The following is a 20794-nucleotide window of genomic DNA, read 5'->3' on the forward strand; positions in this document are numbered from 1 at the left end:
TATTTTTTTTTTGTTTTTTCTAACTAGATATTTTTATGTAGGGCACAATTGACAGCCTCAGTCAGCGGAACAGTGACCTGGCGACCAAGTTTGCCCAGAGTAAGATATCCAACGCAGAATCCAATGCAGAAGGTGAAGAAAATGAAGATATTGGAACCATGGTTAAAAACTACATTAACGAGATTGAGGATCTAAGGTAAAACATAAATACGTTGTTGTCATGTTGCAAAGCATATTTTCAAACTTCCTATGTTGATACAATATTCTGCATTGAATCTCTTAGTAGTAAATACAATTAATTTGCTCTGTCCATTTACCTATTCTTAGTATAGTTTGTTATGTGCACTGTATAAGTTTAATTCGATGACGTAAGTTTATCTCAACAGTCAACAAAGAGAACTTTAACTAAAAATTATACAAATGTTGGTTTTAACATATTTTTTCTATTTTGCTGATTAGGTAGGAGTTTATAGACCCAGTAATGCCAAAAAATTATCATTTAATTAAGGTAGAGTTAGCTCCACCAGGCAACATATCAATAAATATAAATCGCTCTTCTGGTGTAAACGAAGTATAAACCGACGTTTCGGCAGCAGATACCAGCTGACCTCATCAGGGTTAATAATTAAAACGACAGTAAAAATATTTTTACTGCTCAGTATATAAGATGGCTAACGCACTCTCGTTTTAATTATTAACCCTGATGAGGTCAGCTGGTATCTGCTGCCGAAACGTCGGTTTATACTTCGTTTACACCAGAAGAGCGATTTATATTTATTTAATTAAGGTGTTTATATTTTTTATCTAGTCAATTACGCATAAAACTGTGAATGGTCCCATACTTCATTTTTGTATTAGAGCCAAGCTGCTTGAAAGTGAAGCCCTGTGTTCAACCTTGAGGAGAAGATCTGACAGTGGTTCTCCATTCACAAGGATCACCAGTCCACCTCCTGTGCCTCTTAATGGTAAGTATTTGGATCAACTGCAACCCATGTTTAAACAAACCTGTCACTTTGCAAATTTTTCACTTTTGCAAATTTTATGATGAATGCCTTCATATAACGGTCAGTAACATTTTTTTAACAGAAACCCCCAACAATTTTTTTGTTCGACATGGATTTTTTAAAGAAGACGTCACAAATTGACGTCATAAAACAGTCAGACTTAAGTCACCTGCTGTTTTCGGCCAACAAATGTGAAACTAAAAAAAACGTCTAAATAAATTTAAGGAGAAGTGGCCCAAGTTTTTTTTTTCAATTTAACTTTTTTAAAGTTATTCCAATATTTAAGTTGTACACCGAAATTTCTATTAGGCCTATACGGACCCCATAAAACTTGTCTTTAATCATAAAAATATGTGTAATAGTATTTGATTGTGAATGGTTTAATGTGTAACCCACATTAACATTTTTAACTGTTCCCCATTTATAAAATGTAATTTTACATTTACCCTTTACTACAGTTGTTACTTTAAACATCCAAAATACTCACAAGCGGTCTGCGTGTACATTATATAAATATTACATTGTTCAGCTTCGATTGATTTTGAAACGTCCAATGATCTCCTTCACGGCAAGACTGTTCTGCAAATTGCCAAAGAAGACATTACCAAACTGGAGAAGAAAAAAGTCAAACTGAAGACTAAAAAGAGGTTTGTAAACTGCACAATATTAAAGTGGATTAACACTTGAATTGAATACACATTAAAGATTTATTTTCGAAAGAAGGATTTGCCTTCTTGCGCACCGTAATCTAACGAATCGGGATTAAGAACGTGTATAAAAAAATAAGAAGTCTAGGCATGAACGCCGACTTTTGTCTTCCACTAGGTGCTCAAAATTTTCCGCTAAATATGACGTCATTAACTACCCGCATGAATTTATATGTGGAGGAAGATTAACTAATTTTATTGCATGATAAATGCGAAAAAATAATGCTTTTTAGTAAATGCCCCTTAATGGTTGGAAAAAATCTAAAAGTTGTTTTAATAACTTTCACAGTCCGGGGGTATGTAACATTAAGGATTATATAATATTAAGGGTACATAATATTAAGGGTATATAATATTAAGAAGTTCAGTTTGTTTTATAACTTGTGACTAATGCAAATGCTTCTAAAGAAGACATGTTGCGGGGACAACATGTTATTTATGTTCTTTAAAAATGACTTTGTAGAACAAAACCCAAGGAGAATGATGACAAGAAAGAGAAACAAGAAAATGGAATCGCTAAAGTTGAATCAGACACAGAGAATGCTGCAAGTGGGAAAGACATTGATGTCAGTAAAGTTGTTTTTGTGTTTACTTAAAGCGTATCAGTCCTATACTTAAACTGACTTTTCAGTCTTATAGTTATATTTGTTCATGTTTTTCTTTATTTTATAAAGACATCCTTCGAGAACACGCGCGTGTTCCAAATTCATTGTTTGGCGTTTAAAATCGATTGTTCGTCGCGCGGAGCTGACCATTGTGACAAAATAAACATTGAATTGTTGGAAAAACGTCACAAAAACTCACTGTTTTGTTTTTCAAACCACATTTGATTATCTTTTGCACCACTGCTGATAGGATTCCCATCAGTGATTTAACGTTTGTAAACAATTAATGTTGCTAAAAAGCATTTAAAAGCAATTTTTATTGTTTTCTGTGTTCTACCCAGAATGATGTATATAATAATGTTTTCGCCTAAAAAATGGCAACATTTATGCAGTTAAAACATTTGTATTTAAGTTTATACTTGGCAATCCTGATATTTACATTTGCGTGACGATAAACATAAATTCACAACAACTTTTTTTGTTCAGACTGCTTCCGAAAATGACACAGAGGCGTCGGAGGCGGAGGATGTTGGCATGGCAACGAGCGAAGATGAGATTGAGGTTGACGAAGATGAGCTTTTTGAAGAGGAAGACCAAGGTGGTGGATGTTGTTGATTGATTGAAAAACTATTTGTTTGTTGCAGATAATGCATTAGGCAGGTTTTAAACAACAAGTCTGCGAGGGATTTTTTTTTCAATTTTTAAAATACGTGTAGAATAGCTGCATTGAGAAAGATTCTTGATGCCTAAAAACTAGAGTCCCAGGCAGTCATTTGTAAAATAATTTATCTCCAGGTCGAGTCTTTTTCTAAAAAATAACAAGTCCTTATTATAGCAAGTCAACTGGAATTCAATTTTAGTAATAATGAGCAATATTTCAACTTAAAAATAAGACAAACGCATCATGCAGCAAGAAAATTAAAATAAATACCCAAATTTGATAAATAAAGTGAAACCCAGCGGCTTAATTTCAATCCAGGTCATTTGACTGAATGACTGAAGTCTGGTCGTTTTACCAAAACGACTTACGTCAAGTTAAGCAATTTGAAAAGAGTGGAAAGTGCACTTTCATCATGGTGTTATTGTTGTCAGGAACAAGTCTGGCGTAAAAATATTCTGCATGGATAAATCCTTCGCAATAATTATAGATTACTGTATATAAAACAGGCACAAAATGGTAGGTGAAACACTCATCAGTCTCTGAATCTTTTCGCAAAAAGAAAAAACGGACTTTTACACTGGCTGCTTAAATTTATAACAAAATATAATATATAGCTTGCCTTGAAATTGCAAACGCTTAAAGGCTGCGGTGAAATAATTGGTGTTATTATCTTTATTTAATTCAATATATCGTGTGTTACGCAAATCGTATTTTAACTATTGCTTTTTATCTCTGCTCTCTGACAGAACTATCACAGGAAAAGGCTAAAAAGATTGACGATGGTACAAGATAAGATTTTCTTTAGTTAGTTTGCTTAATCACGTAACCGTAGCTTGCATTATTTAACCAAAGGTGGCGCCGATTTTTCATTTTGCTATCTTTTTTTTTTTATTTTGCAACCTTGCATTTTTTCAGTTTGTGGCCATTTTTTGTTATTTTGGGTGAAAATGTATTATTTTATTTTAAATATGCATTTTGTCGTACGGTTTTTAAAATATTTTCTATTTCTTGTCAGATACGTTAAATATTTATTTTTTTAATTTCAAGATTTGTAAGGAGTTTTAAGATTTATATATTTTTTAAGTAACGTTAATTGTCTTTCATGCTTGGTCTAACTTTTGGCTGTAATGTCTAAACGATCAGCACAGCTTTAGACTAATTTCACGCATTTCTAATGCACTGCAAATAAAACAAAATAAAGACTGTTTTGTAAAAACAACAAAGTGTAAGTAAGTGGACTAAATCACAATGCGATAAAAAAGGTGATTTAATTCCAAAAGTATAATTTTCACTGCATTAATTAAGTAAAAGTTGTTCTGTGATTGATCCAATCATTAAAACATTAAGAACATATGTTTTACAAAAAATCTAGGGCAAAGGTTTAGTACCTCCTGCCTAAAAATCCTTCATGCTCTAATAGTCTTTAAATCAAATGTTGACTTAAACATATTTAGGCATTTCACTAACTTTTGGACACTGTTAGAGTTCTTTTTTTTATTTAAATTAAACATATATTATTAAGTTATAACTAGCGAAAAAACGGCCTTGTTTAAATGTCGTAATTACATGGAATAATAAAATGGAGTCGTGGCCGAGTGAATATACCATCTAGGGACCCTCAATATCATTGTACTTTTCGAGAATTTCGTTTAACTTTGCCGCTTTTCAGTTTTCAGAGTCCACCCAGTCTGACTTCACTACCATAACTTACGAAATGGGCATAACAGCCTTACCTGTTTACCTCAATACCATTCAATTGTCGACTAATTTCGCAGATTTTGGTTCTCAGAGTCATAAAAATCTCAATATTATTGTCGACAAAAACAGCTGCATTTCACATTCCTTTAAAATTCCCATACCATAATTTCTTCAATGTCCTGAAAATATATCTATTTTAAAATGATGACTTCACCCCTCTAAAACATATTTATCTACAAAAAAATCTCAATATTATTCCACTAATAAAGAATCTCAAAATTATGGCACTTAAAAAAAATCTTAATAATATAGCACTTTATAACAACTTTCGTTTAACATTTTATTATGTTCTCAGAGTCAATCCAGACCGAGTTCGCGACGATAACTTACGAGATTGACGTGAAACAGAAGCTTGTGAACGAACTTGAGATGATGAACCGGCGCATGAGCACAATGCAGAAGCAGTACGAGGATAAACTAAGGCTCATGTCAACTAGGATCAAGGCAACTGAACAGGAGAGGGACAAAGTACTCAATACCATGGGTGGGTGCGGTTTAGAGTTGGATATTAGTGATTCCTTCCTTTCTAGATTGTATAAAACGGGACAATAAGACAATTTCAATTGCAAAAATAAAACTAGGAGAGGGACAAAGTACTCAATACCATAGGTGGGTGCGGTTTGGGCTGTGGTATTACGGATTCCTTACAATGCATGTTATTTTAAACCATTTTATTTTTGGGCGGGTGGGGTTTAGAGGTGCTGTAAGATATTACTGATACTGCTTTTCATTTTCATCCGGGCAATAAGACACTTTTAATGGGTTTTCCTTTCTTTTTTGAGCGCAATTTCAACCTGATAAAAATAAGTTTTTAGATGTCTGCATACTTGTACTTTGATTTTAAAACAGGAGTGTTTAAAACTTGCGCATGTTTAGGTTCTGTAATTGAGACTTGAATTGTTTGTTCATTTAATTTTTGTACTCACGGTTTGTTGAGGAAACCTCATATTTTATTTCGGCCTTAAAATTGTATTTAAACTGTCATATATTTTCTACTGCCCAAACTTCTTTCTGCTATAATATCTTTCCACGTTAAAATTTCGGTTTTTAACAAACTTAAGCAACTACTTGTGTTCACAGATTCAAAATCCGGAGCTAACAACGAACAGTCGACTAAAGTTCGAGCTCAGTACAAGAAACAAATCGACTCCATGAAAAAGGAAATGTCAAAGCTACAGGTAAGACTGTTCATAAGTTCACCAGCCAAACTTGAAAACCACCAAACTACAAAACAAACAGGTTTCGGTAGTAGTACCAGTCCACCCCAAGAATCGCCATTTGCCATCTGCCAGAGTACGCATTATGGTTTAGTTCAGTGTTTCTTAATCAGGTGAATGGTTCACCCCAGAGTGAATAAATTTTTCAGGGGTGAATAAGGGTGAACCGTCAGAAATGAATGATAGCTTGCGAACAAGGCGGATATTTCGGGTGTTCAACCTGTTCAGTGAACAGGTGGGAATTTCCAAAAACAAAATCAATATAAGTTTTTCATATTTTGAGACAAGGTTGAATGAAATCTGGAGATAGATGCGTGGGGTGAACAAAAAAGTTTTAGAAGCACTGGTTTAGTTTATCATCACTCAATAAAATTTTCGAACCTCAACTATTACTTCCAAAGTACAATAAGATTCGAAAATTTAATGTCGTTGTCGTTATTTTTTTTTTTATAATTTTGACAGAATAGCAAGTATTTCGTGAAGCAAAAAAACAAACCAAAAGTATTTTGCAACAAATTCGATGTTTATTTAATATGTGGTAGGGTGTTGTAAAAAAAACTTTTCGTTTGTGGTTTTAATATATTTTTATCAAGGGCGACAATTTATAAACAAATATTTTACCACATACTAACGTTAGTTTTTACTGCTTTTTAGGATGCAAAGCGAAGCCACGACCGTCTGGTTCGCGAACAATCAAAGTCGTCCAATAAGTTGAAAGTATTGAGGCAGGAACTTGACCAAATGAAGAAGACAAAAGTAAGTTGTCTGTTATTCTACTTTGTGACGCAGCGAGTTAAGGTAATGGAATCATGAAAATCATTTTAATAAACTTAGGGTGATGACTTGACTTAAGTGAACGTATTTCAAAAACAGTAAGCCACCATTTTCGAATGATTTGACTTGACTTAAATCTTTTTGGACAAAATAGTAGGTTTGGATTGAAGTGTTTTCATTAGGCATTATAAAGTTCGGTGTTTTGCACATTAAAACGTTTTACTTGCTATTTGTTGCGTTTTTGTTATTTTTAGTCGAATTACTGCCCCTAATCGGTCGAGCTTACCAGTTTAAATAGTAACACGTTTAATTTTTTTGACAAGGACTTGACTTGGAATTGCAATAATTATGACTTGATTGGCTTGTTATGTATTCAAATAGACTTGACTTGGACTCAAGTCATTTTTGTTTATAACACGTTTGACGAATTGCTTAAGGCCAAACTTTCTCTAATCGACCTCATAAAGCAAGATTACGAGACAAATTAAAGTTTTTACAGCAGGGCAACATGAATTTTCAATTTAAATAAACCCATATAGGCCAGTAATATATGTCAACTGTGGCCTCTAAAAACACATGCAGGAAAAAGTAGAGTTGGCCATATTTTTTCTGACTTAAATCTGTCTAGTTGAGTCGTACAGCGACAGTTACAGTTCAAGGAGGTCGTGGGTTCGAATCTCAACACAGACAAGCATTTTCTCGCGACCAATGCATTGGTTGCATACAAATCATTGACTGCCGACTTATTCGTTTGCCATCTGTACTACGTTATCTGTTGTTTCATTTTACTCAGGTGCGACTTCTGCGTCAAATGAAGGAGGATCAGAAACGAAGCAAGGCTCACGAGAGTAAACAGTTGAAGGAGATCATGAAACTTAAACGGGAATTCACGCAGAAAAATGTGCGCAAGTTGTTTTTTTTTACGCAGCGCAACATATTTTCGTAAATTAATTTGCACATAGTTGAAAAAGTGAAAAACACACATACTGATAGGCGTTCAACCAAATTAAAACTAAAGTTTCTAAGCGTATAGAATTAATAAAGTTACACTGAGCATATCATGTCGATACTAAAAAAGGCTTAATGCAAACGTTCACTCAATCTTACCCGGAAAGAAAATCGTTTTTAAAATGTATTTACTAAGACCCCATTGAATGGCCCACTAACGGAATAACGTTTATGGATGTTGACACTATGGATGATTGTTGTAAGAATAGTTAATTGATTATTTACTTTATGTAATGATGCACCACAACAGTAAAATAAATACAAGTGAAAAACTGGGGCAAGGGTCAGTGGACTAGTTTTGGGGTACATAATATCAAAATATTTTTTTTTGTAAATTGCTGTATTTGTCTAATTGTAAATAGCATATACAGATCGCACTATCTAAAGAAAAATTAAAAAAATTCGAGAAATTCAATGCAATTTGTCTGTACTGTATATAGTGTTGGTGTTGTCAGTATAGTGCCACCTGATTTTTCTATTTAAAGTAAGATTGTCTCCTTAAATGTGTTTAGACTCGATTTCCTAAGTCAATTATAACGTCATCGCTGAAAAATGTCCACTCTAGTCCAAGCAACCCAATTTTTAGGGGTCCGCGTTACAATATGTTTAAGAGACCCTGAGTTAGGGCGAAAGCGTGATTTTAGCTAAATTTATTAAAAAACTTGTGTTTTTAGAACAAGCTGCGCAACATGGAGACTGAAAACCGTAAGAAGGACATGATGATGAGACGTAAGCAAGAGGAGGTGGCAACATTAAGGAAACAACTCAAGCCGATATCGGGGAGATACGGCAAGAGACAGCAGGCAAAACAAGGTGGCTGTTTTCTGTGCAAGATTTGTTTTCAATTTTTTATAAAATGTGATTAGTTTTGTCTCTATGTATTTTGCGCTGTTGATGGACAAGTTTTTTATAGGTAAATAAATTTTATTGAATTTATTCAATAGTATGTCTTTAATATTATTTTTGAATTTGAGGTGATTGAGAAAAGTTTTTGTGTCAGTAATTTTTTGTTTTTAATCAATCTACTATATCTGAATTAGGGCCAGATCACACTTAACCATTTACAAGATAATCTGCCTGAAATCAGTAAAAGACAAAATATAATTCGCTGCTATGGAAACACATTTATTATCTATAACATACGTTAATGCCTTAATCACGCAAAATTACGCGTTAAGCAAACAATTGTCGTTTGTTGACGTTTTAACCAAACATGTTGGCGTTTTCAGTATTTAAACATGTGCATTTTTGTAAGTGCATGTAAAATAAGTGGTTTTTAGACGTTATGATGACAATTGTTTTTCTCTTTTTAGCATCACTCAATTCAACTTATCTTCTCGACAAACCGTCGGTGTCTGTAGTATCTCAGGTTCGTTATTTTTCCAAGTTTGTTGATTTCGATTTTTGCCTTCAGGCTTGTAAACTTGCATTTTTATTTGAGCAGAGCAACGCCAAGCAGAGAAATCGAAAAGCGTCAAGCGAATTTTCATCACGAACCGCCAGAGTCAAATGGAAAGCTTTGCAGAATAAGGTGAACTTGGTTGTTTTATGTTATCCCGGGCCGTCATGATTTAAGTAAGAACGAAATATATGTTTTGCACTTATTTTCGGTTCAATGCGTAGCGTTTTTACCTTGTTTCACACGAAGATAATACTTAGTCTAACAAAATTGAAAAATAATCTTTCTGCGATTGGGTTTCGAACTTGTAACCTTCGGAATTTCAAAATTTTTCGAGAATTTCTAGTGAAGGAATGTAGTTCTGAAGTTAGTTCTCAATTTGCCTAGCTCCTTCCTTGTTATTTTAATAAAAATAATAGGTTTGTCGTGCGAGGGATTTGAACCACCGACCCTCGGAATTCTTAACCAATTTTTAATGCGATTAAGCTATCATTTTAACCCAAACCTCTTCTTCACTGTTCCTCCAGATCGGGGAGGTTGTGATGCAGCGGGAGACGATCTCGCGAATCGAGAAGCAGATGGAGAGGTTCCTCAAGGATCGGGAGCGGATGCAGAGGGACATAGAGCATCTTCATCGGAAGAGGACACGGGCCACCGTCAAGGGAGAGGTCAGTGCGGTGTTTTAACAAAGTCTACGGTCTCTGCTTTTTCGTTGGCAAATTTGCCATGATGTTTCTTGCTCAATTAATGTCATAAGTTATACTTTATAGAAGCAATGTTACACTAGTAATATTGTCATCTAGTATTTCAAGCTTTTGCATTGCAGAATTTTAACAACCCGATCTTTGGCTGACTTTGAACGAATTCTTAATTGTTAACTTGAGATAGAACACCGTAAGCCTTCGACAGATAAACCTAATCAGTCATTTAAGATGCAAACAACGTAGGCATGTAAAGCTTTTTCTAGCCTACCTTGCTTGCGTCTTGATCAACTGATTTGGTTAATAAGCTGTTATCGTTCATCAAAATACGACTTAAACGCTAGATCAAAGTGTTTTTACAGTACACGTGTGTATATGTATCTTTTATTGTTGAGATAGATTAACCCATCATCCTCTTGTGGAATCTTATGTAACAAACCTTTTTGAAACCTGTTTGTGGTTTTGTTTTCTTATTGATGTTTCTTTCAGAGTGCCTCCGTTCGTCAGCAACTGAAAGACGAAGAAGATACTTTGCAAGAAAGTATCGATTTTGTCAACGAACAAATACAACAATGCCAGATGGAAATCATGCAGGTCGGTGCTATTTAACTTAACGAAACTAATAAATTTTGGCGAAATTAAAACGTACTAAAAATAATGTTCTGATAAAATTTGGGGATTGTTTAGGTATATTTTCTCTTTCTTTGCCAAAATTAAATAAAATTATCAATAAAATCGATGCTAGTGTCCTGAACTGGCGATTTCAACACATATGACGTAATTTAACGTACGCAGTCTAGACGTTACGTCACCACGCCGAAAACCTCAGCTTCTTACACGACACTTTAAATTCATCTCAGGACTTTCTTTATTAATAATTTAAATGCCTAAAAAACAAAACCTGATTTAGGCGTTAAGTTACGTACTTTCTTTATTTGTAAAAGTTAATTTAATTTTACCTTACCGTGCAGCTGACTTTTACCTTACCGTGCAGCTGACTTTTACCTTACCGTGCAGCTGACTGGAAGGTCACTTGGACCCATCGCTGCTACGGCCGTATCGCGCATTAGCTTTGTTTCCTCCGTGTGTTTTAATATTAGCGACAACGGAAAATAAACATTACTTACTGACTTACGTCGGGCTCGGCAGAATATCTACCGTAGCACAATTCTTGAACTATATTATACAAAATCAACATAAGCTTTATCGATTTAGACAACAGTTGTATTCGGTAAACAAAAAGCATAATTAGGGCTTCGATTTATTTGCAACAGCCGCAATTAATGCACTTTTAAAACAAAAACGATAATAATAATAATATATTTATCTGTTAATTCCCAATCAATCGCAATATTTACTTTTGAAATAGTATTTGGGGCAATGACTAAAGCATTATTGCAACTATTTATTTTAAAAACAATTCTATAACTAAATAAAACAAAATCAACATAAACTTTATCGATATATACAACTATTGTATTAGGTAAACGAAAAACATAAGTAGGGAAGTAGGGCTTCGATTTATTTCAAACCGTTACAATTGAGCACTTAGCAAACCAAGCAATCAAAATATTAAAAATACATTAATATGTTAACTCCAATCAATCGCAATATTTTCTTCTAAAATGTGTTTGTGACAATGACAAAGGCGTGATTGCAGCAATTTATTTTCACGCACTTAGGTTACAGCACGATTTAATGTTAACAGCAGAATTAACCTTGAGTAACTCTTACCTCCCTCAGGTGGAAGAATCAATGGAGGACAGTGGACTTGCTGCTGACGTCATACACACGTGTTCTGTGAACGAGGCTCGTTATATGCTGGAGAACCTGCTTTCAATGACCATCAACAAGTCGGCTATTGGAATCGAGGCACAAAGCAAGGTGGGGAAATAATGTTTATATGTATGAAAAGAGAAACATACAACTTTTGCGAATTTAATGGAATTCTTTACATGGCGAAAATGATATTTTCATACACGTTGTTTTATTCTTTTTATTTCTGGTATAGATTAGAGAAAAAACTCGCATAAGAATTAAAGCTTAAAACAAGGTTAAATTTAAAATATGTTTGCCCGATAATATTGTAGTGACTGATTTATCTTGTTAATTTGATCGAAGGGCCCTGAATGTATTTTTTCTGTTTAACCGTTGACTTTAACTGGGAATTAAAATTCATAAAAAAAGTTCTCGTGTGAAAAAAAATAATGTCACCTCTAATAATATGTAAACTATTTTTGACCGCAGCAACTATTTTAATATTTAAAGTTAATTTTATTCGCGTTTAAATAAGCATTTTATTACTTGCCTTCCCCAGATAAAGGTTTATAGTCACGTTTGACAGCGTATTTACTCTATTTTCCATTATTCAATAGACTATTGCACAAGCATATATATTTTTCCTTGGATGCAGAAATACATACATACGTGTTTGCTTTCTTCTTTCGCGGCCATTAAAATACTTCTTACAATGTAACAATTCCCATTCAACTTTCTTTAACAGATTCCCATTTAACATTTTCCAGATGAAAGACATAGAGTCCCGTTTGACAGTGCAATCGTAATCTTTAAAAAAACTGCTTGAGTATAAAAAATCTTATTCAGACTTTTACTAAGATAAAGGCTTTGTTACTTTTTTTAATGACATCTATCAACTCATAACTAAGTAGTACTTTCCATTCAAAACCAATACAGAGGTAGGTAGCAATTTGTGAACGTTGCGGATAGATCTTTAAACGTTTTCAACATTTTAGATTTTAGAAAGGTCAAAATATTTATATGAGCTCTCATATTTATTCTACGTCTAACTTCAGCCTACGGACATTATCTCAAGATTTATCCGAAACGTTCAAAATGATACCTACTTCTTTATGGGCTTTGATAATCATTTTACGCCTAACTACACCCTCCAACCATTACGCTCTTACATTTAAATTCATCTTCCTTTAGATGGAGGACATCCAGTCTCGTCTGACGGAGAGCGAGCAATCTTGGAAGCAAGCTCACGATCTTATGAGGTATATGCTGGAGGAGAGACCCAACTTGGACGCAAGCATCGCAGAGTGCCTTAACGACTACATGAAGGGTGGGTGGTTTGTTTGCTTGTGCGAAGTTCAAAGTTACCTTAACATTTGTTTTAATTAAGGATGACTGATGCTTGGCATTTTATTCTTGTACCAATATCCGATGTTTTGGACGCATTTAAAAGCTAAGAACTTTACTTCCAGTTGTTAATCTGCAGTTTTTTGATTAGTTCAACTTGCAAGGCAGAATCACGATAAAAAATGTCTGAAATGCACATGTTAATTTGCCATCGGATCGGCACCGATACCACCTTTGTCCAATACTGTTACATCGGGTATTGGCTCTGATCCAATATTATCAGCAATCCGTAAAACCTAGCTGTAATTACCATATGTAATCAGTCGAAAAAGTCACGTTCAACTGGAAACAATGTCATTTTTTAATCAAAAAAATTGTTGACGGACTGCTTTTTTGAAAAAAAATCCTGGTCAAATTGGAAAACTAAAGTTGTTTAGCTCTAATGTGGCGCAGACAAATGTGTAACGTGCACTTGAACTTTAGTCAATCGATTTTGTGAATTATTCATGTTCTTAAGATCAATAATGCACAGTTTGCACACAATTCTATATCGTAAAACTAATGTTTTGCTTACAGTTATCTACATATGTAAAATAGTTGAACATGCAGAACGTCTTGGTTTACGACCATTAACTAAACATTTTCTTTGAGTTTTAATGATAAAATATATTAACAGCTTGTGTATAGCAAGTTGTATAAATATTACCGTGATTTTTTTAACTTTTTGAGACCTCCGTTACTCCAAACCAGCTAAAGCAGTGATTTCCAGACTGTGTGCACACTATTGTGCCTTGAGAGATTGTCAAGTGTGCCGCGAAACTTTTTGTAATTTTGGAAAATAAGTTATTTGCATAAGAAATAGGCATACACGCAAGCACTTTAGACTTAATACTCATTACCTATTACAAAGTAAAAATATTGAGACATTTACATACAGTTTGTCGTGTGGTAAGGGCGATTGTACTACAGTTACCATATTGTTGTTCTGTTAACAGTGTGTCGCGAAATATATTTAAGATTTTTTAGTGTACCGCAACCTAAAAACTTTGAAAACCACTTTCAGGTTACAACAGCGACAGTTGCAGCTCCCGTGATTCATCTCCCGGTAGAAAGGAAGAGAGTTTTGAATCGGCCAGCAACTTCTTCAACCCGAACAACTCGAACAATGCTGACGGCGACAACCGACTCAAACCTGTACAGAAAGAAGCAAAGGCTAGGAGAAGGACCGCTACACCACAGGTTAGGGACGATATATAGATCATTTCTGACATCGCGAAGGTTTTTAATAAACAACATTTTAATATTTATATTTTTACTACTGTAAAGCAAAGTAACCTAAAACAGTAGACTGCATACTACGTTGGTTTCCCAGGAGTTACTGCACGGCATGGCAAGTCCCATCCACAACCTGGAGATTTCCTGAAAATTGAACCTATTTAGCTAGTTAAATAGTGTTTAGGTAAACAAATTTAGTTTGAGTTTGTTAATCTCCCTACAATTTCACCTTCAAATAAATATAAGTCTATAACCTTAAAAATAACCTAAAAACTTGTCAATCGTTTAAAAAACATAGCGAAGTATTTTAATAATTTTCCTAAACATTTTCATATTTACTTTGTTACGACTGGAAAGCAAAGTAACCTAAATGATTAGACCGCATAACACTATGTTTCCAGGAGTTATGTGGCAGGCAACGGTGCTATTGTTGTTTCTCGACTTGCTCCCCTCTGAGCCTGTGTAACTTAGTTGGTAGACCGACGGTTCCGGTTTGACCGGAGTTATTTCGAACCTCACCGTGATCTAATTGTTTTTATAGCCTACCTTGCGTAATTTATTTACTGTTTCGATTCGCCCTTTGAAGACCCCGGTGTTTTAAAACAAGGTTTCAACTTGATACTAAAATTATACGTGTATCAAAAAACATTCGCAAATGTATTGCTAATTTATAAACCTCGGTTTTCCAGGAGTTACTCCACGGTATGGCAAGCCCGGTCCAAAACCTGCACCTCAAACACGTGGCCACCTTCAGTGACGACACATTTGTGCGCGGGGAATCCCCTCTGCCCAACGGAACCTCGACGCCCGAGACCGACAAAACGATCACCAACGCCAATGGGGATGACACCCCAAGAGCGGCCGAAGATGTGAGTGGTTTGCAGTAAATTTGGTCGAATTTCCTCACATAATTTTTCTCTTAAAAAAAAAAAATTTTATCGTTAAAAATTAAAAAAACATTCTTTCCCTTACAAAATTTAAAAAAAAAATTCTTACAAAATTAAAAAAATTAATTAAACCAAACATTCCTTATGTACCAAGGTGCTTATGGCTTACCGTAATCAGCCAGCATGTTTTGAAAAAACAACTGGCCTGCGGTGAGGTTCAAACTCACCACCTCTGGCCAAACCGGAACCGTCGCTTTACCAACTGAGATACACAGGCTAGGGCTCAGAAGGTAGCAAATCGAAAAACAACCATAGCACCGTCGCCTGCTTCACACAGGATACACCAGGCAACAGTTCTATGGTTGTTTCTTGACATGCTCCTCTATGAGCCTGTGTAGCTCAGTTGGTAGAGCGACGGTCCCGGTATGACCGGGGGTCGTGGGTTCGAACCTCATCACTTTATTTTTTCTGGCCTGACCTTGCAACACTGCAATCCTGATAAGGCTGACTGATTTCGGTAAGCTAGTTCGAAGGCATATTGTGTACGTAGGGAATGTTCGGCTTTGGATCTATTACTAAAACTGCAAATAAAAACGTACCTATTTTGCCCTGAATAAAAGCAAAGGAAAACTTGTATTTTTTAATCAACGTGTGAGAAAATTTAACCAGTGTAAGTGTTTTATGACTAATTTAAATGTGTAAGCATTCTACTACTTTGCGATCAGGGGCAACCGAGCAAATTTCGACACCCACTCCAAGTATTTATTTAAAAGGCAAATAAGGACTCGAAACAACTCAAAATTTCAACAGTTGTTCTGTTTACCATTTATTTTATTTTGCAACAGATCGTCACTGGTGATGACGTAATCGTAACTCCGAGGAAGAGGTTGGGAACTTACACCAAGGAGGAGCAAGAGCAAGATGAGAAGGAGCAGGAGGGAGTGGGAGGAGTGGGAGAAATCAACGGACTTAAGTCCACTCCCCCAGTTGGCCAAGACAAGACCGACAAGTAGGTGTTTTTTTATTATAAAATGTATGTAATACGGGGTTTTCAAAATGGCTCACGTACAGCTATAGTGGTACGCAACAAATTTTACAGTGTTTTGAAATTTTTTGTACGAGTGTAATTTAGCGGCTGGCTCAAGTTACGCACCCTTTGCCCTATCTAACTTATCTGAAATGCGAGTAAATAGTTTAAAAACACTGACACTGACCAAAAGAGTTTTTGATTAGTGTTTCTGACGTAACGACTCATCCGTTTTTTTAAGCCACGTTTGCTGGCCAAGGACTCAGGAATCCAAAACAATATTCATGCAAACAATTTGATTCTTTTGTCCCTCGGTCGTCTTGCTACTGCAAACCTGTGACTGGATAATGCAAGTAAATTTCGCCCACTGTCAGACTAATTCACTACGAAAACAAGTTGAAACAAACGTTGTTTTTGGTAAAAAATCGCAACACCACCATGGACTTTACTGCTCTGCTTTTCCAAACATGCATTTTGTGTAAAGTTGGGTTTGTGAATCAAAAAATTTTGCCAATACGCTTTGTTTTACCAATAGCTAGTTAAAAAATGAGTATGTAATTGGTTTCCGCTTACAGCTTACAACCCTAAACAGTTTCCTTACCTCAAAGCCTACAGCATTATTTATCGAATGATTCTTTCCCCAGAACCCCCCTACCTTCTCCCATCCTTGAAACGCCTCCAGGATCACCAGATATGCGCGTAAAGTCTGCCATACCAGTCAACGTATTTTCAAGACTCACAACCTACGCTCTATCGTCGCCAAGATCAAACAAGTAAGTTGTAGTGTGGTGTTAGTCCTGGCCGCAATAATGCCATTTTCATTTCGCTCTCAGAAAACTTTTTTGTTTGTGGGTTATTTTAAACACAAAACTGCATTGGTAAACACCTCCAAAAAACTATACTCAATTTGAGGTATAATATTATGTAGATAATGTTATTTTGATATTGTATAGTTTTATGTAATGGATGATTATAATGCACAATTTTTAATAGCCAATTGGATAGCCGAAAACTATGAAACGCTTAACGGAAATTATGTTACCTTTGAAAAAATCATCTGTTCTCAAGCGGGTTGTTTGGCTAAATGTGCAACCGCATCCGCACCAAATTTCAAAATTTTATTCCGACTTACACGAACAACTTAACCTTGATTTCTGATCAAATCAGTGTAAAATTGTGATGTCAAGATTAAAAAACGTTTTCGTTCTATCCTCATTAAAAAGCTAGAAAAAAATGCGCCTTAAAGTAAAAAAAATATTAAGGTTGAATATACATTTTCGTACTAACACAGCTTCTTAAAGTCCCATTTGGTTTTAGCGATCACGAAATTGCGTTTATTCCAGGACTGAGGTATATATTTGTTGTTGCTTGTCGTTCTTATTTAATATCCATCTATTGTATTATTTGCAGCGGATCTATGTGTATCGTAGTAAACTCTTCGGTAAAATAAATGATACGGTGTCGCTTGAGATTTTTAACTGCATGTGTTGGACTAATGTTACAGTTCAGGCAACCCCCCATAGAGTTTTATGACGTTTTCTGTTAAAGCCGGTCGTCTATGCAGCTTAACCCGAAACGTACAGCAATCAATAAATGCATGTAAAATTTTAAAAAAAGATCATCACGATAAAAATTGAAAAGATTTGTTCAATAATAAGGTAAAAATTTAAAAGTTTACACTACGACATCTAGACTTTTATTCTGTTCTAATATTTAAACCTAAAAACAACAACTTATTTTCGTTTACGCCCTAAAATCGAAACCGGCCTGTTTTAAACTTCCAACTTGATTATCTGACCAATCGTATAACACCTGGTCAAAATACTAAAAGGTTCAATAATCACTGACCTAAACGATTTACCACACTTTTTTAAATATTTACAGGGGCCGCATGAACCCGTTTGCCCCCAAGATGACGACCCCACGTTCAGCCCCACTTACTTGCGTGCAAGTCGCAGAGGGCCACCATAAAGCTGTCTTGTCGGTTCAAGCAACAGATCACCTGCTCTTCTCGGGATCTAAAGGTAGGCGCCAGTGTTGTAATGACAGTCAATGACCTGACTTAAGTGCACTTAAGTCACTGTTTTTAAATGACTTGACTTGACTTAAGTCTTTTGAACAAATGACTTGGGTTGAAATAAAGCATTTCTTTAAGTATTTTTTTATTAAAATTGAGCTATTTGTCCAAATTTTTGCACAAAAAACAAAATGCTTGCTCTATGTTCCCTTTTCCTTATTTTTTAGTTCAGTTATTGTTCGTAATCGTACGAGTTAAATTTATAATGGGTTTAACGTTTTATTTTTATAACAAGGACATGACTTGAAGTTGACTTGCTCTAATTATGACTTGACTGGGACTTGACTTGCGCAACTGATGACTTGGAATGGGACTTGACTTGTTATTTATTCGAAAAGACTTGACTTGGACTTAAGTTATTTTACAAATAACTTGACTGGGACTTGAGTCTTTTTAAAATGACTTGTTTACAACACTGGTAGGTACAGGGATGTTTAAAACGCTTAGACAACTAGACTCAGCAGGGGCCACTTAACTTTCCTCACAAAAGGCCGTATAACTGTAAGGCATGACATCCCGGGTGTTTTTGACATTCAATAAAATTAATAAAACTCGCCGTTTGCTTCTTAAACGTGCGGTTTAAAAGCTTGTTTGTTTCCTGGTTGTTTATACGTTTATCTTTTAATAATAAAAACGAATTTAATATAGAAATGGCTTTTACGTTACAACCATGATTGTGTACAACGGTCGGCATGATTTTTTTACAGATTACTTTATAAATTGGCGTCATAAAACAATTAAACTTAGGAACCTGCTGTTTTCGGTCCAAAAATCCAAAAAAAATATCCCCAAAAAAATACAATCACGAAATTCTAATTTATATGTTTGTTTTTTTCAAATATATTTCATTTTTGAAATAAAACGCAAATATTTTATCAGGCCTTTATATACCCCTTTAACTAAAAGGTCCATGGGATCCTGCCGTAGGATTTCCACGGACCATAAAAGGTCAAAACCATAGTATACGCAGTCGTTGAATTTTGTCATTCCATTGTTTGTGGCTCTTCTGTTGTTATATTTTAAATATGATTTCCTTGATGTGTAAAATCTATCACTTTAGCGTTGTTCATGTTATCAATCAAATTCCAGATCGATCGGTTAAGGTTTGGAATCTTGTCACTGGCCAGGAAATAATGTCGTTGGACGGACACCCAAACAACGTAAACGTAAGTGCTAAGTATATATGCAATGCGTTCCTAAAATACACATAACGTAGCTGGACATCTGTTCAGAACGCTGATAGGGATCAGGTGACATTCGGTACTACTTGAGAAGGGCTACATCTTAGCTTAAATTGACATGTACGTGTTCGTGTAAAGTTCTGTTCTATCTTAAAGTTAAATCTGTTTAAATTGTATGTTTGTTCGATTAGAAACCATGTAAAAATTTGCATTGATTGTGCTAATTAAACTTCTATTTTTATTTTTTTTTTCATATTTGATTTATTATTGCAAATAAAATAACAGCCGTAACAAATTAAAACAATCTATGTTTGATATGTATTGATTTTTCACTCACAGGTGAAACATAAAATAAATACTAAAATCTTCCGCGCAAGATTGCCAGTATTTCCGAGACCCGTATGTTGAATTAAAGGGTTAATTGTGACAACGATGTTTTACCTTTCAGCTTGTACGCCACTGCCCACACAACGGTCTTGTGTACAGCGTATCACTCTGCTACATAAAGGTGTGGGATATAAGAAGCCATGCAAAGTGTGTGTGTGTCCTAAGGTAAGTGGGTAGCGATCTTTAATTTTAAAATTGATATAAAAAAAAGGGTCTTAGCGGTTAGTTTTGTTCAGCCTTGCACGTACATTGGACAACAACTTTGGAGATTTGATTCAATGCTTTATTTTTTCTCTCTGATTTTAGTTTAAATTCAAATTCTTACCATTTTGTTTGCAATGTTTTCTTTATTCAAGTATTACAAAAAGAGTCCTTATATAATAAAAATCCGCAAGCTTGATCAAAGCTAACAATACAAAACAGTTTAAAAAAACCACTGCACTAAAGCATTAAAGCTTAATCAAATAGAATGTGTAGGGACAATATTATTATACTATACTAAAAAAGTATATACTAATAATAAAAGAGATATTTGTAGATGTAGAGAACTAAGATAAAAGACTAGTAAACCATACTAGAAAGGCTAGAGCTCCTTACTGCTTAAAATACAAACACAAAGTGAAGTACAAACCAAGATCTAAATCACATGATGCTAACACAAACAAAACCACATGAGAGCTAGAAAAACGTAAAATGCTCTAATAATTTAGACAACTTGACAGAAATATATCAAAATTCGCACGCTGGTTAACATAAAAATGCACAGTCCTAAAAATACCATTTTAACCTGCATTTTTCGCACTTGTAGCACGTCTGGCGTCCACCATTCACCCAGCAACTTCATGAGCACAATGTACAGGACGAATAAGATGCCAGACAACGAGTCACTCATCAACGATATCAAGCTGAGTCCAGACTCGAAGCAACTCTTCTGCGCTGCCGCAACTAACGTTAAGATGTGGGACCTCAATAAGTGAGTTGAATCGCTGGTTTAAAGATGATAAAATATGTTTTTATGATTCTG

At 35.0% G+C, this 20794-nt stretch overlaps 1 protein-coding gene across 1 annotated transcript in view; it reads left to right on the top strand.

The window, feature by feature from the left end:
* LOC146165492 (kinesin-like protein KIF21B) overlaps positions 1 to 20794 on the top strand; it is a 38307-nt gene that overhangs the window by 11336 nt on the left and 6177 nt on the right. The window contains exons 13-36 of the mRNA XM_083381255.1: positions 42 to 196; positions 859 to 965; positions 1534 to 1651; positions 2175 to 2277; positions 2803 to 2914; positions 5031 to 5219; positions 5816 to 5913; positions 6607 to 6708; positions 7520 to 7627; positions 8409 to 8547; positions 9048 to 9103; positions 9179 to 9265; positions 9661 to 9801; positions 10324 to 10428; positions 11578 to 11718; positions 12784 to 12919; positions 14000 to 14175; positions 14901 to 15067; positions 15952 to 16107; positions 16770 to 16898; positions 18010 to 18149; positions 19292 to 19368; positions 19832 to 19935; positions 20579 to 20743. Coding sequence (XP_083237381.1) covers positions 42 to 196; positions 859 to 965; positions 1534 to 1651; positions 2175 to 2277; positions 2803 to 2914; positions 5031 to 5219; positions 5816 to 5913; positions 6607 to 6708; positions 7520 to 7627; positions 8409 to 8547; positions 9048 to 9103; positions 9179 to 9265; positions 9661 to 9801; positions 10324 to 10428; positions 11578 to 11718; positions 12784 to 12919; positions 14000 to 14175; positions 14901 to 15067; positions 15952 to 16107; positions 16770 to 16898; positions 18010 to 18149; positions 19292 to 19368; positions 19832 to 19935; positions 20579 to 20743 — 3011 coding nt within the window. The remainder of the gene's footprint in view (positions 1 to 41; positions 197 to 858; positions 966 to 1533; positions 1652 to 2174; positions 2278 to 2802; positions 2915 to 5030; positions 5220 to 5815; positions 5914 to 6606; positions 6709 to 7519; positions 7628 to 8408; positions 8548 to 9047; positions 9104 to 9178; positions 9266 to 9660; positions 9802 to 10323; positions 10429 to 11577; positions 11719 to 12783; positions 12920 to 13999; positions 14176 to 14900; positions 15068 to 15951; positions 16108 to 16769; positions 16899 to 18009; positions 18150 to 19291; positions 19369 to 19831; positions 19936 to 20578; positions 20744 to 20794) is intronic.

This window comes from Ascidiella aspersa, chromosome 2 (genome assembly GCF_963924565.1).
Source record: "Ascidiella aspersa chromosome 2, kaAscAspe10.2, whole genome shotgun sequence".
NCBI classification, from domain to species: Eukaryota; Metazoa; Chordata; class Ascidiacea; order Phlebobranchia; family Ascidiidae; genus Ascidiella; species Ascidiella aspersa.